Source organism: Myotis yumanensis, unplaced genomic scaffold (assembly GCF_028538775.1).
Source record: "Myotis yumanensis isolate MYYU_CA2020_CCGP unplaced genomic scaffold, mMyoYum1.0.hap1 SCAF_1, whole genome shotgun sequence".
Classification (NCBI taxonomy): Eukaryota; Metazoa; Chordata; class Mammalia; order Chiroptera; family Vespertilionidae; genus Myotis; species Myotis yumanensis.
This window is the reverse complement of record NW_027223752.1, coordinates 115,214,423-115,227,408: the sequence shown is the minus strand read 5'-3', so window position 1 is coordinate 115,227,408 and position 12,986 is coordinate 115,214,423. Positions and strand designations below refer to the sequence as shown.

General features: G+C 52.2%; 1 protein-coding gene across 1 annotated transcript in view; it reads left to right on the top strand.

Moving 5' to 3' along the window:
• Window positions 1-12,986, top strand: part of CCDC33 (coiled-coil domain containing 33) — a 97,955-nt gene that overhangs the window by 49,653 nt on the left and 35,316 nt on the right. The window contains exon 11 of the mRNA XM_070418467.1: window positions 1,011-1,205. Within this exon, the coding sequence (XP_070274568.1) occupies window positions 1,011-1,205 (195 nt within the window). The remainder of the gene's footprint in view (window positions 1-1,010; window positions 1,206-12,986) is intronic.

Here is a 12,986-nt window from a genome sequence, read left to right as displayed (position 1 = left end):
GAGTGCATAGGTATGTCCCTGAGTCCAAGGAACTTAAAGTTTTATTAGAAAAATAAAATGGCAAACAAGCCTGGAGTTAGAGAGCAATGTGAGCAGAGAGAGCCAGCAGTTGGGCTGGAAGAACCCAGAAAAGCTTTGAGCAAGTGTGGGCAGAGGCCATGAGGCTTCCTAGAGGAGCTGGTATTTGAGTGGGTCAAATTCTAGACAAGCAGAGAGTGAAAATCATACCAAGAGAGGAGGAGGAGCATAGGAAACAAGACATTAAAGGAGACAGAGGAGAGAGAGAGAGAGAGAGAGAGAGAGAGAGACTGTTTAATGGGTGATGAGGGGGAAGAATGACAGAGGAGATGGGATGGAAAATAAGTCTGCAGCAAAGGGTGTCACCGGAGTGTGGAGATTTTAGAAGCTGTTGTTACTACACTGAGTATGGAAGTCATAGATGGCATCATTTATTCTTTCAAAAGTGTTTATTAAGCATCTACAATGAGGCAGACAAGGAATAAACAAGGTCCTGCTTACATATAACTTACATTCTAGCATGGAGATTGGAGAGGGGAGGTAGGCAGTAAACAACTAAGCACATTTTTTTGAAATTTAATTTTCTGGTAAAGTACTATGAACACAGTAAAATGGTGTATAATGTGATGAGAGAATATATTGGAGGAGGAGTTATTTTAATAGGATGGGCCTCCACCTCAAAGAGCAGAACTCTCTAAGAAAATCACATTTGGGCTGAGACCTGAGTGAAGAGAAGGGAACAGCCATGTAAAGACCCATGAGGCTTTCCAGGTAGAGAAAACAGCAGATGCAAAGGCCTAGAGGCAGGAAAGAGCTTGGCTTGTTAGAGAAACATCAAGGACAGTGTGATTAGGGCCCAGTGAGCAAGAGGGCAGGAGGTAGACGGGCCAGACATGCAGGGCCTCCTGAGCCATGAGGAGAGGCTTGGGGTGTGGAAAGTGCACTCCTGGTAGAGAAGCACAAGGGAATTTCTTTGCACTTTCTCTTCCCAGAGGCCAGAAAACTTCTTAACACCAAACAACAGCAAGGTTCTGCCCACCCTGGACCCTAAGATCTTAGAAGAGAAGCTGGGTTCCATCCATGAGTCCTGGTCTAAGGCCACAGTGAGCTCCACCATGAACTCCAGCACATCCATCTGTCAGGAAGCAAAGGGAGAGCCTCAGATGCCCCAAATGCCCCATGAAATGGTGAGTGTCCCCACACCCCCAGGTCTGGGAGGGCTGGAGCCATGATAGGGGGATTTGGAAGAGGTTTGACTGCCCCTGTGGCCTGGTTCACTCCTCAGGTGACAAGTAGACTTCCCCTTGGGAGCACTCTGTGAGTTACCCCAAATCTAAACTGTGGAAGGTGTGCATTCTTCATTTTACAGAGTTTCTTTATCTTTTGAATCAAATACCCATATGATTTCTTTTAAAACAAACCTTGCAGCACTGTATGAGCTGGTTCCATTTACTCAACTATTCATCAACTCAGAACATCCTCAGGAGCATGTCACTGGGTAGTGGGAAGCCCCTGAGAGATTCGTTTTAGCTTCTAAAATAATGACAGAGGAGATGGAATGGAAAATAAGTCTACAGCAAAGGGTATCACTGGAGTGTGGAGATTTTAGAAGCTGTTGTTACTACACTGAGTATGGAAGTCCTAGATGGCATCGTTTATGCTTTTAAAGGTGTTCATTGAGCATCTAAATGAGGCAGACGAGGGATAAACAAGGTCCCTGCTTACATATAACTTACATTCTAGTGTGGAGACAGTAAACAACTAAGCACATTTTTTGAAATTTAATTTTCTGGTAAAGTACTATGAACACAGTAAAATGGTATAATGTGAAGAGAGAGTGTATTGGAGGAGGAGTACATCAGAGGAGCCTCAAAGAAAGGACACCATCTTTGATGGTGAGAGCTGGCATGGCTTACTGTTGCCAGTTGGCCAGATGCTGGGAAAGGGTTGGTGAAGGTGGCCAAGCTGGGGTCTTAATTTGTTGAGGGGTCAGTGCTGGGTGCTAGCCCTTTGCTACAGAGAGTTGAAGTGCAGGCTACCAAAAAAACAGTCCACAGTCCCTGAGGGTCCAAGCCAATGACCATGGATGAATTCAAGTGTGGCTTCCTCCCTTCCTCCACAATGGGTCCCATGGTGAACACTGCTCCAGAAGAGCCTGAGAAAAGGCCCGAGCCAAGGCCACTGGCCAATGGGGAAGCCCTGGGTTTTCTCCTCTAGGGCTCTCCCCTCTCACGAACAGCCTCCACACCCCCCCTGGGCACTCTGCACCTTCTGAAACATGTCCCGTTGAGTGAATAGGGAGGGTTGCTGTCTGCTGGGTCTGTCCCGGGTGCTCCCACATGAAGTGCCCCTGGCCACCCCAGCGCAGGCTCCTCCCTGGCAGATGGCAGGGCACTCAGGCTACTTTCTACACTCCTTCCTCTCACCTCTGCCCCTCGGGAAAGCAGTTATCTAACCTGACCTTCCAGTTTAGGCATTAGTTGGGTTTTAAATAAAGATTCAAACCTTGTCTTTGGAGACTTTAGACCGGCGGTCACCAACCTTTCGGACCTCACGGACCACGAGTGGTCCGCAGACCACCAGTTGGCGACCGCTGCTTTAGACAGTGTTAATAAATCAATGCCTGCAGTTCGTCTTGATCTTCCCTTAAGAGTTAAACTATAAGAGATGGGACGAGATTGCAGATTGAGAAGTCAAGGTTGGCCATGAGGAAGAACCATTTTTAAGCAAGAGGTTGAGGAACCATTGTGAGTGACAGCAGGGCGGAGGAGAAATAAGTGACCCAAGGGCACTACAATGGATTCTGTGAGCTCTGAGTACAAACAAGGGGCTCGGGGTTGCCCCATATCCACAGACTGTCAGACATGTTGTGAGTGGGTCTGGATGGAGAATTAAAACATGTCTTCTCTGAACACCATGCTAGCACACCCATCAGTGGGTTGGTCTCCCCTTGCTGGGTACCTGGCAAGACCACAAGCACTGCTGCTCTCCCCAGCTTGCTGTGGGGTTAGGACCACTCAGCCATCACCATTCAGCCTTTGAACTAAGAGCATACCAGCTCCAGGACCCAGTCCAGGCCTGGCTCCACACAAATGTAGGTAAATGCTTACTGGGCCATGAGCTAGGACCCCTGGCTAGACAGGAAGTACAGCAGAAAGAACCTTAGAGAACCTCTAGTCAGAGCTCCTGGTTTTACGAAGGATGGCAATGAGGATGAGGTGGGACAACCCTGTCAAGGCTCCTGACTCTGTGTTGCCCAGCATATAGCCAAGTGAATACCAGATGGCTATAGAGGCCCAGATACCCAGCCCTGGACCCTCAGCCACCTGACACCACTGGGTGCCTCAGACACATAGTATACAAGGCAATGGGCCTGCCCCTCTCCCTTGCCCATCCCAGTCTATTCCAGGCCCCTATCCTGTTCCCTCCTGTTCCTGACTCAGCTCCATTTCATTTACCCCTGCCTTTCCTCTCTCCTCTCTCCCTTCTCCCCTCTCCCCTCTCTCTTTTTCTCCTTCTTCTTCTTCTTCTTCTTCTTCTTCTTCTTCTTCTTCTTCTTCTCTCTCTCTCTCTCTCTCTCTCTCTCTCTCTCTCTCACCCTTTGTTCTCATTGGGTCCTGAAGACCCAGCCCCCAGCTCCAGCTCTTAATAACTAGCCAGAACCTGAAAGGACCACAGTAGCACCCAGACAAACGTTCACAAGGCTGGTGCAGCACAGTACAAGCAATAGAACTTGGGTGGGTAGCAATGGAGTACAGGTCCATGAATAATTATGTAGCAATGGGTCACTGTTTCATAGCAACAAAACAAAGTCACACAGTAGTGGATGCGCTCATACAACCAAGAAACATAGTGACAAGCAAGAGAACACAATCAGGGAGCAGCGAAGTACAGCTGCATAGCAACCCAGTGCTTTCACACAGCACTGTGTTACAGGAAGACACAACCACAGGACACAGCAATGAGCAAAGAACATGGCATGTAAGCCACAGACAGAGTCACAGAGCTACAGATATCTGACTCTTCCTTAAGTGGAATGAAGAGTCAGATATCTGATTAGCACTCAAACACATCTGGTGGCAATGCCATGGCCACAAGGTATGTGACTCCTGAATGTGTGGTCAGGGAGTAGTCACCAGCAGCAGAGCCTCAGGATGTAGCATTGGGCCCCAGTGACATGGCAGTGTGGGGAGCTAAGGACTAAACTGCCTCCCTGGGCTCTCGGCCACTTTATCTGGGCTGTGAGCCTCCCAGCATCACCTGACTCCCAGAGTGCATTGGTCTATGTCTAGTCTTATAGCACACTCCCTGCAGCACAAGAAATAATCCCACCTCTGATTCCCTTCAGAGCCTATTGTGGCTAAATGGGAAATTGAATATTTCCTGAGAAAGAGGCACCTTGGGGGTGGAGAAGGGAGTGCAGGAGAGGCAGGCTGTACTCTCTCTTTAGGGAGGAGGCTGTGGATGCTCTCTGCTGCCCCAGCCCTGCCAGTCCTAACCCTACAGCCCCACCAAGCCCTACTGGGTGCCCTCCCCCTAGTATGCCCTTGGATCATCTTCCTTCCAGGACTGCAATACAGGCAATTCTTCCATCTTGAGCTCCCTTAATCCAGGACACTTGGTTTTGAAACAGGTCTTTCATGTACCATTTTGTCAATGTGGTGCAAAGCTCCTGTCCTGACTGGACCATTGGGGTCAGGGTCACATGGTTGTGATCTTGAGTCAAGTGCAGGGCCCAGGCAGAGCTAGAGGAAGCCTTCACTACCCTTCTGAGCAGCCAGGAAGTCTTTTGAAAGAGGTGGGCCTTAAGTGGAATGAAGAGTCAGAGTTATCCTGAACATGACAGCTCTCCAAACAGTAACAATTTGCAAGCATCCTCCTTCACCCCTAGACCCGCCCCCCCCCCCCGCCCCCCAGCCAACCAGACACTAGGGGAGAGCAGATAAGATGAGGGACTCCATGCTGTGTGCACAGGCCTGGTTCTGTTCACACAGGGCTTAAAAACACCTGCCCTGTGCCTGATTCCCCAGTCCTCAGTAAGCCTCCAACCAGCCAGAAAACTGCCATCCCCTGCCAGGTGCCCAGCTGTGTCCAGTTGTGCAGGGAGCAAGGACAGGGAAAGGCAGAGGCAAAGAAGAGGCCGAGGCCCTGAGCCCTGGACATTCTCCAGCCAGCAGGAGTTGAGCCACGCCCTGAAAGATGGGAGGCAAGACAGTGGCCCAGAGCAGGCGCCCAGTAAATATGTGGTGAGGGACAAATGACAAAGAGGCATGACTGAGACCATGTACCCTCCAGGTGTCACACCTTCCCAGTGCTGTTGGGCACGCCTGGTGAGCCCTCAGCAAAGAGAGAGAGGAACAAGCAGGATGCCCTGGAGGAGGTGGGCAGAGTGCTCGGTGCTAGTCAGGAAGTGTGTGTTCAGTGTTGCTGCTAGTGTGGAAATCCCAGCATGGTCTTTCCCACCTCTCTCTGGCTCCCTCCCTCCTTTCTTCCCCACCCCCTCTCTATTTCTGTTTCTCCCTGCTCTGTCTTTCTCTACTTATCTCTATTTCTTTCTGATTTTCTCTCCCTCTCCTTGACCCCTCATTTTCCCTCCCTCTTTTCTTCCGCTACTCAGAGATCTGTGGCTGACCAGGGGGCCCTCATACCAGCAGATGGAACATTGACAAGGGTTGTTTAAAGACTCAGTGGAGTTTCTGCAACCACAGGCACTGGAACGACTTTCTTCCTTCCTTCCTTCCTTCCTTCCTTCCTTTCTTTCTTTCTTTCTTTCTTTCTTTCTTTCTTTCTTTCTTTCTTTTTTTCTTTCTTTCTTTCTTTCTTTCTCTCTCTCTCTCTTTCTTTCTTTCTCTCTTTCTTTCTTTCTCTCTCTCTTTCTTTCTTTCTTTCTCTCTTTCTTTCTTTCTTTCTTTCTCTCTCTCTCTTTCTTTCTCTCTTTCTTTCTTTCTTTCTCTCTCTCTCTCTCTCTTTCTTTCTCTCTCTCTCTCTTTCTTTCTTTCTCTCTCTCTCTCTCTCTCTCTCTCTCTCTCTTTCTTTCTCTCTTTCTTTCTTTCTTTCTTTCTTTCTTTCTTTCTTTCTTTCTTTCTTTCTTTCTTTCATTCTTTGAAAGCCTTTCCCCCTCCCTGCATCTCTCCCATCCACTCCCCACATGCCACTCCCTCTGAGTAGAACGCTTTTGTTTCTCTTCCTTTCCGGAGTCTGCTAGATTCCAGAATGACCCCTGATCCCTCGGTTTCATGTCCACTTCTCCAGCTGCCCCACCCTACTTAACCTGCTCCTAAGTGAGTTGATTTCAGCTCCTCTGGACACCATTTCCCCAAGAAAGAGGACCTCATTGCCTGGGTGAAGAGAGGAAGGAAAGCCAGAGAAGCTGTGGGTCCTCCCAAGTCGCACAGCAGGGAGGTGGGGGCTGGGGCGCAGGAGGGCAGCCTCTAGCCCAGGGACCGCTTCCCGCTTCGCGCTTCCCACTTCCCTCCCGCAGGCAGAGGTGCTGGCTCTGCCACCCCTTCCCAGGATGGCTTGAAGCAGTTTGTGTCCCCAAGCCTTGGTTTTTCCATCTGTAACACAGGATGTCCCCCCCCCCACAACACCTGCCCCTCAGGGTCAAATGGTGGGGCCTTCAGACAGGGCTAGCAGTGTCGCAGGGACACCTAAGAGCCTGGTCCTGCCTGTCTGTCTGGCATCGCTCCAGGGTGACCAACCATCGTTGTTTGCTCAGGACTGAGGGGTTCAGCAGTGCTAAAACCAAGACAGGCCCAGGTAAGTCAGGACGCGGCTCGTCCTCCATAGCATGGGCTCTCCCCTGCCCAGCCCTGCTCCATTTGAGGTTGCCAGACTCTCGCCCCCCTCAGCACCCAGAGCCACAGGATACACAGTCTCTGCTCACTGTCCAGCCCAGCTCCACACTGTCCCTTGTACTCATCAACTCTTTGAAGTGACCTTGAACTCTCTTCCCCTTTCTGGGTCCCAGTTCCTCTGTCAGCAGAGGTTGAGCAGATGTTCCCCAGTCCCAGGGACTCCTGCACCATGACTAGGGCCTTGGTCCTGGCCCAGCCCCCTGCCCAGATGAGGTCGGCAGACGGGTGAGGCTGGGCTCAGATCCAGTCTCGGATCCCGTGGCACCACCTGGTGGCAGGTGATGAGTTTGAGCAGGAGCCTCCTGCAGCACCAGCAGTGGTTATTTAACCCTGGACACTACCCACATCAGCGGCCACTAGTAGCAGGAACATCAGCCCAGGGTAACAGCATCACAAGGCCCAGGAGCCTGGGGCTGGCTCCCACCAGCCATGGAGACACAAAGCCCAACCTGGGAGGCAGCTCACCTGGGTCCTGCGAGTCCAAGGCCTTTGGAGGCAGAGAAAATACAACAGAAATGGAGAGTGAGACAGAGACAAAGAAAGAACAATCATCTGGTGTCCACCTCAACAGCCTCCAATCAGACACCCTGACTCAGTGCCCCCTGCAGGTCACCCACACAAACCACCAGATACATTCCCGAAACACGCCGGTCACCCCTCCTCCCTTCCACACCTCAGTTTCTGTCCCCCTGACTCCACGCCCCGGGCTCGTGGTCCCACTCTGCCAGGTCAGGCTTCCGTCCCGGTCACCTCTACAATCTCCCCTGCCCTGTCCATGTGCTGCGAGGCCCACCTACTAGTAAGGCGTGTGCTCCTCACACAGGAGCACCAGGTCGTGTCCCTGGGGTCTAAAAATCAGTCTTGTGAGGTTTCAACAGTCATAGCTCCTGGGCACTGCTCAGAACCTTCATGGGGGGACTCCCTCCTCTTCCTCTTCCGACTTCCTTCTCTTCTACCTCCTCCAGTTCCTGGGGTGGGGGGACACTTAGCATTTGAGAAAGAAAGGGAGGGAGGAAGGGTAGAAAGAAAGAAATAGGATTCATCCTGCCTGTGCGCCTGTCATCTCCCGCAGACCCTCCTGCCCGCCCCTCTCGTCCATGTGGCTCTAGCAGGTTTGAGCCCGTATCTAACACTCAAGAGCTGTGTGATCTTAGATACATCGCTCCACCTCTCTAGACCTGTCTTCTCACTGTGACGTGGTGGGAATACTGCCCTTCTGAGGCTGGGGGAAGATTCAAGAGAGTGGCTGGCAGCACCTTGGAAACTGCAAAGAGCTGTCCACTTAGCACAGTGGTTCTCAACCTTCTGGCCCTTTAAATACAGTTCCTCATGTTGTGACCCAACCATAAAATTATTTTCGTTGCTACTTCATAACTGTAATGTTGCTACTTGTTATGAATCGTTATGTAAATATCTGATATGCAGGATGGTCTCAGGCGACCCCTGTGAAAGGATCGTTTGGCCGCCAAAGGGGTCTCGACCCACAGGTTGAGAATCGCTGATAGCAGGAGGCTTATTAATAGTCGCTATATTCTTGGGGCCCTTCCAGACAGAATAAAAGGGAGGAAGCACAAATCCCTAAGCCTCCCCTCTTTGACCCCTTCTCCAGAAGGGCTCTTCCCAGAGCCCTGACCCACTTCCACCTCCCTCCTTCCCCCCAGCCCAGAGTCTCCCTGGTGGGTCATTCTCCTCCTCATCCATCACCTGGGACTAAAGAAATTAATAAGCAAGACTCATAACTCAGCTGCTGGGGTGCAGCAGATATGTACAGCTCCTTTTCAATTTGCAGAGAGATTAAGTGTTTATGGATTTATTGTCTCTTGGTGTGTTTGTGAGTGGCTGGGCAAGGCCCCCTGCAGGCCAGCCTCCATACCCCCTCCCCCACTCCACACACTCTGTCTGGTGGGCTCACCACCCCCACACCATCCCCACCCCCACCTGGTCCCAGGAGCCTAGTGGAGGGCCACTGGCCACTGGAGTGGGCTTGTCTTCCTGACCAACTTGCCCAGAGGGGCAGTGGCCCAGGAAAGAGACCCAGGACCCATGGGACCAGGTATTAGGCAGGATGGGAGGGAGGCCATCCTTAGATGATTGAGAGGGCCCTTTCTGGGCCTCCTTCAGCCTCAGCTCTCCCCACAGAGCAAAGGATACACAGGGCCAGGTAAATGTGGCCCAGAGCCCCAACTCCACAATTCTAGGCCACTGTCTGGGTATCCAAGATTCTGGGGTCCAAATGGACCTGAGTCTGCTTGTGAGGACTATGCAAACCTCCTCCTGAAGTCCATTCTCCCAAGGGTTGAATAGTTTCGAGGGACTGTGCCTCTAGGCCCAGGGAATGGCTGTTGGGAGCCTCCATCTATGCTCCGGTCCTGCGCCCCACAGACATTAGGGGTGGAACTGAGAGGAGGAGGCAGGCTTTCATGGAGGAAGCCCCAGCCTCACTGGGGAGGAGTCTGCAAAGGCCAAGGGAAGTGAGACAGCCTGGGAGCAAGGGGCACCACCCCGGGGGGTGAGAAGGCAAAAGCGCTCTGCCGCGTATGAGCGGTGCTTGAGGAGCCAGAAGCGGGCGCTGGGAACAAAACGGTCAAGTGTCCCCCACCCCACGGACCCTGGGCTGCCTCTTCCGTTCTTATTGACGCCACAGCCTGCCACGTGCACTCACTCACTCATTTGGCCAGCTTTTACAGCATCTGCTACGTGCCCAGTCCTGTGATATCCCACATAGACACCTCTACTCATCTGTGCAGCTGTAGCAGGTTGAGTCCCATCTCCACCACTCAAGAGCTGTGTGACCTGGAATAAATTACCCCACCTGTGTGGGCCTACCTCATCTGTTACGTGGAGGGAATACTCTCTCCTACCTGAATCTCTAGAGAGGATTAAAGAGAGTGGATGGTAGCACCTTGGAAACTGCAAAGGACTGTCCACTTTGCAGGAAGCTTATAGTCATTGTATTCATGGGGCCCTTCCAGACTGTGGGGGAGCGGGGAAGCAGCACAGCTCACCAGACCTTCCCTTCTGACCCCTCTCCAGAAGCTCTTCTCCAAGCTAAGCGACAATAACAGAAAGATAACCTCCTGTCCTCCGGAGGATGCGTTCAGCAGAAAGACTCCGGGAATCAGTGGAGAAGGGTGTGTCCAGGACTGGGGTGCAGTCTGCTCAGAGGCTGATGGAAGCACAGAGGGAAGTGTACTTAATCCTAACCCTCACCTACCCCACCAGGCAGGGCGCACTTCATACAGAACGTCAGGGGGTGGTCCGCAGATGTCACTGTCATCAATGGTGTTGGTATAAAACCATGACAGATCTTTGATTTGCTGGTAGCTGTGAACGTGTTTCTGAAAGAGGAGTCAGGGAGTGGAGATGTGTGTTTCCATATCTCTTTCCCACCCAGAGGCACTGTGGAGCCCCTGTCCCTCTCTGGCCCTCAGTCTCTTTATCGGTAAAATGGGAGGAGTGCCTCCCTCCAGTGAGGGATGAGGAAGTCTTAGGTGTGTGGAAGAGAGAACTGAGGAGGTAAGTGTGACAGCAGATTGACCAAATCAGGGCCTAGCTCCGAGCACCCAAAGGATCCGGGGAGATATGGATGAGCAGGTCACTGGGGCAAGGAAAGAAAACAGCTCAGAAAGCCTGGTATGGGAGGGGCCCCCCACTGCCCTCCCTGGGCCCCAGTCTCCCGCTCTGTGCAGTGAGGGGCCTGGTCTTATTTCTTCTTTTATCCTGGCATTCAAGGCAGGTGGAGTAGGACGGCCTCCTGGCTCTGCTCCTTAGCAAAATGTCTGCTGCTGCCCCATCACTGTCCATTTCAGTTCCTCAACTAAGCGGCGGGCGGGTGAGCAGGAGCGCAGCTCTCTCGGTAAATAAAGCCAAGACGATGAGGCCATGAATTGCTGAGGGCTGGAATCATCCATTGGTGAGGGCAGGAGGGACAACAGAACCAGGGGTGACTGGGAGAGATCTGCTAACCTGGGAAATAGGACCCACCTCTTCTGCAAACTTAGCGCTCCTTTTAATACCACTAATTCCATCCACCAATCTTTATTGAGCTCTTACTCTGCTCCCAGAGCTTTAATCAAAATCTTATTTCATCCCTATACCAATCCGATGAAGAACATACTATTATCCCCATCTACAGGCAGAGAAACTGCTGGCTGCTCGGGGCAATGACACAGGAGAGCACTGGTCCAGCACAGGTCTGGGCTCACCAGCCCAGTGCCCGCTCCTGCAGCTGCCCTGGCCACACCTCCTTACTCAGAAGTCGAGAGCCTGGCTCAACCTCTTCCCCATTTGTCTGGTGGGCAGTCTTCCTCAGTTTCCGAGTAAACACCAAAACAGAGTTCTGCACTGCGGCTCCCTGCCAGGCATGCCCAAACCTTTGAGCAGCCTACACACCATATGGCTAAACTCCAAATAACGAAGTGACAAACCAAGCTGTAGCTAACAAACCATGGTCTAGTCTTCCTCCTTTACAACATCTCCTTCCTAACACCTCCAGAGTCCCCAGCCCCTAGCCTCCCTCTGTGCCCTTCTCACCTGGCTCAGATTTAGTTCCACACACTAATGACCCAATGACCATGTGAGACCTTTCACATAAGGTGCATAAGGCTACACTGTCACCTTCAGGAGGACAGGCCCAGGAAGTAGAAGGGTATTCCAGGGTCCCAGGTAGCCAGGCTGTGGTTCAGAAGGGTGCTCAAGCTCTAGCTGTGCACCCCCCCGCCCCCGCCCCCGGCCCACCAGTTCCTCACCCCATGGGGAGAGTTGTAGCCCTAGGAGGCCAGAGCAGGACACTAACACACAGGGCCAGGGCCAGGGCTCTGCTTGTCCAGGGCTAAGAGTAGAATTGCCCCGCCCCCAATTTAGTAACTCTGTTAGGGTGGACTCCTGAGCTCAGATTAAATGCTTTCAGTACAATCCAATTTCCGCTGACATGGACTAGAAAAACCCACTCTGGGCACACACACACACACACACACACACACACCATTTGGTGTTAAATATCCAATCAGGTCCAAAGATAACAGAGAAAGGCCAGTTCATTCCCAGTTTAATCAGATAAAATGCCCATTCATCGGCTCCTGCCATAGGCTGCCGTCCCCTCCCAGAGAAGCCAGGACAGAGGATGGGGGAGGGGGCTGCAGGAGAGGGGTTAGAAAATAGAGGGAACCATGGGGGCCAAGAAGCTAGAAGCAGATTGAATAGGTGGGCTGTGCTTTTAAATCTTCAAGGAGGTGGGCAGCAGTTTGCCCTTGGGGGACTAATTATCCTTCAGCCTTTAGCCAGCTCTTACTCAGACAGACAAAAGGGGGCTTTGCAGCCCTGATGGCGCTAAGCTTCTATGAAGAATTGTTTTTACTGTCAGATATGCAAATATCTCGCGGCATGGTGGACTCCGGGGAGGGCTGAACAGTGGCTCAGGGATTTGGAAGGGCAGGGGCAAGGGCCTGGCAGCTAGACCCACTCTGAGTGTGGGAAACTGGAGGCATCTGTCTCCCCCTCCTGCCTCTGGCTGCATGGGGAGCCCCCTCGGAGCTCTGCTTCATCAGCTGGGAGAGTCTTGTGGAGGCCAAGGTGAAGACCCCTGCCTCCCACCTTCTCCTTTATGTGGGTGGAAGGCCTGGCGGAGGGCCTGAGGGGCTCCCTCAGGAAGCTGGCTCAGGTTCCAGGAGCTGATAGTCCAGATGGGGCCTTCCTGCCCATTTGACCCCCCCACCCCCACCCTAGGGCACAGTCACCAGGTGACCTATCCAAAGCACAAAATGTGTTGCCCCTTCTTGCAACCCTTCCATGACTCCCTCACCTGTACCAGGAGCCCCTCAGCCTGGGGGCCCCTGTGACTTCTGAAGCTTGTGCCCAACCTAGAATATTCTACCCACACCTAACCCAGCTCCAGGCCTTTTCTCCTTGACTCTCTCTGCCTTATATCTCCTTCTCCATCCCACCCCAGGTGCCCAGCACACAGTAGGTGCTCAGTAAATGAGTCCAATGAATGCATAAAATGCCCCTTCCTAAGCAGCCACATGTTCCGGAGAAATAACAGATCTTCATCAGAGAGAGGATGTTTGCCTCCCACTCAGCTCCCAGCCACCACCTACAGGAACCTCAGTCTTT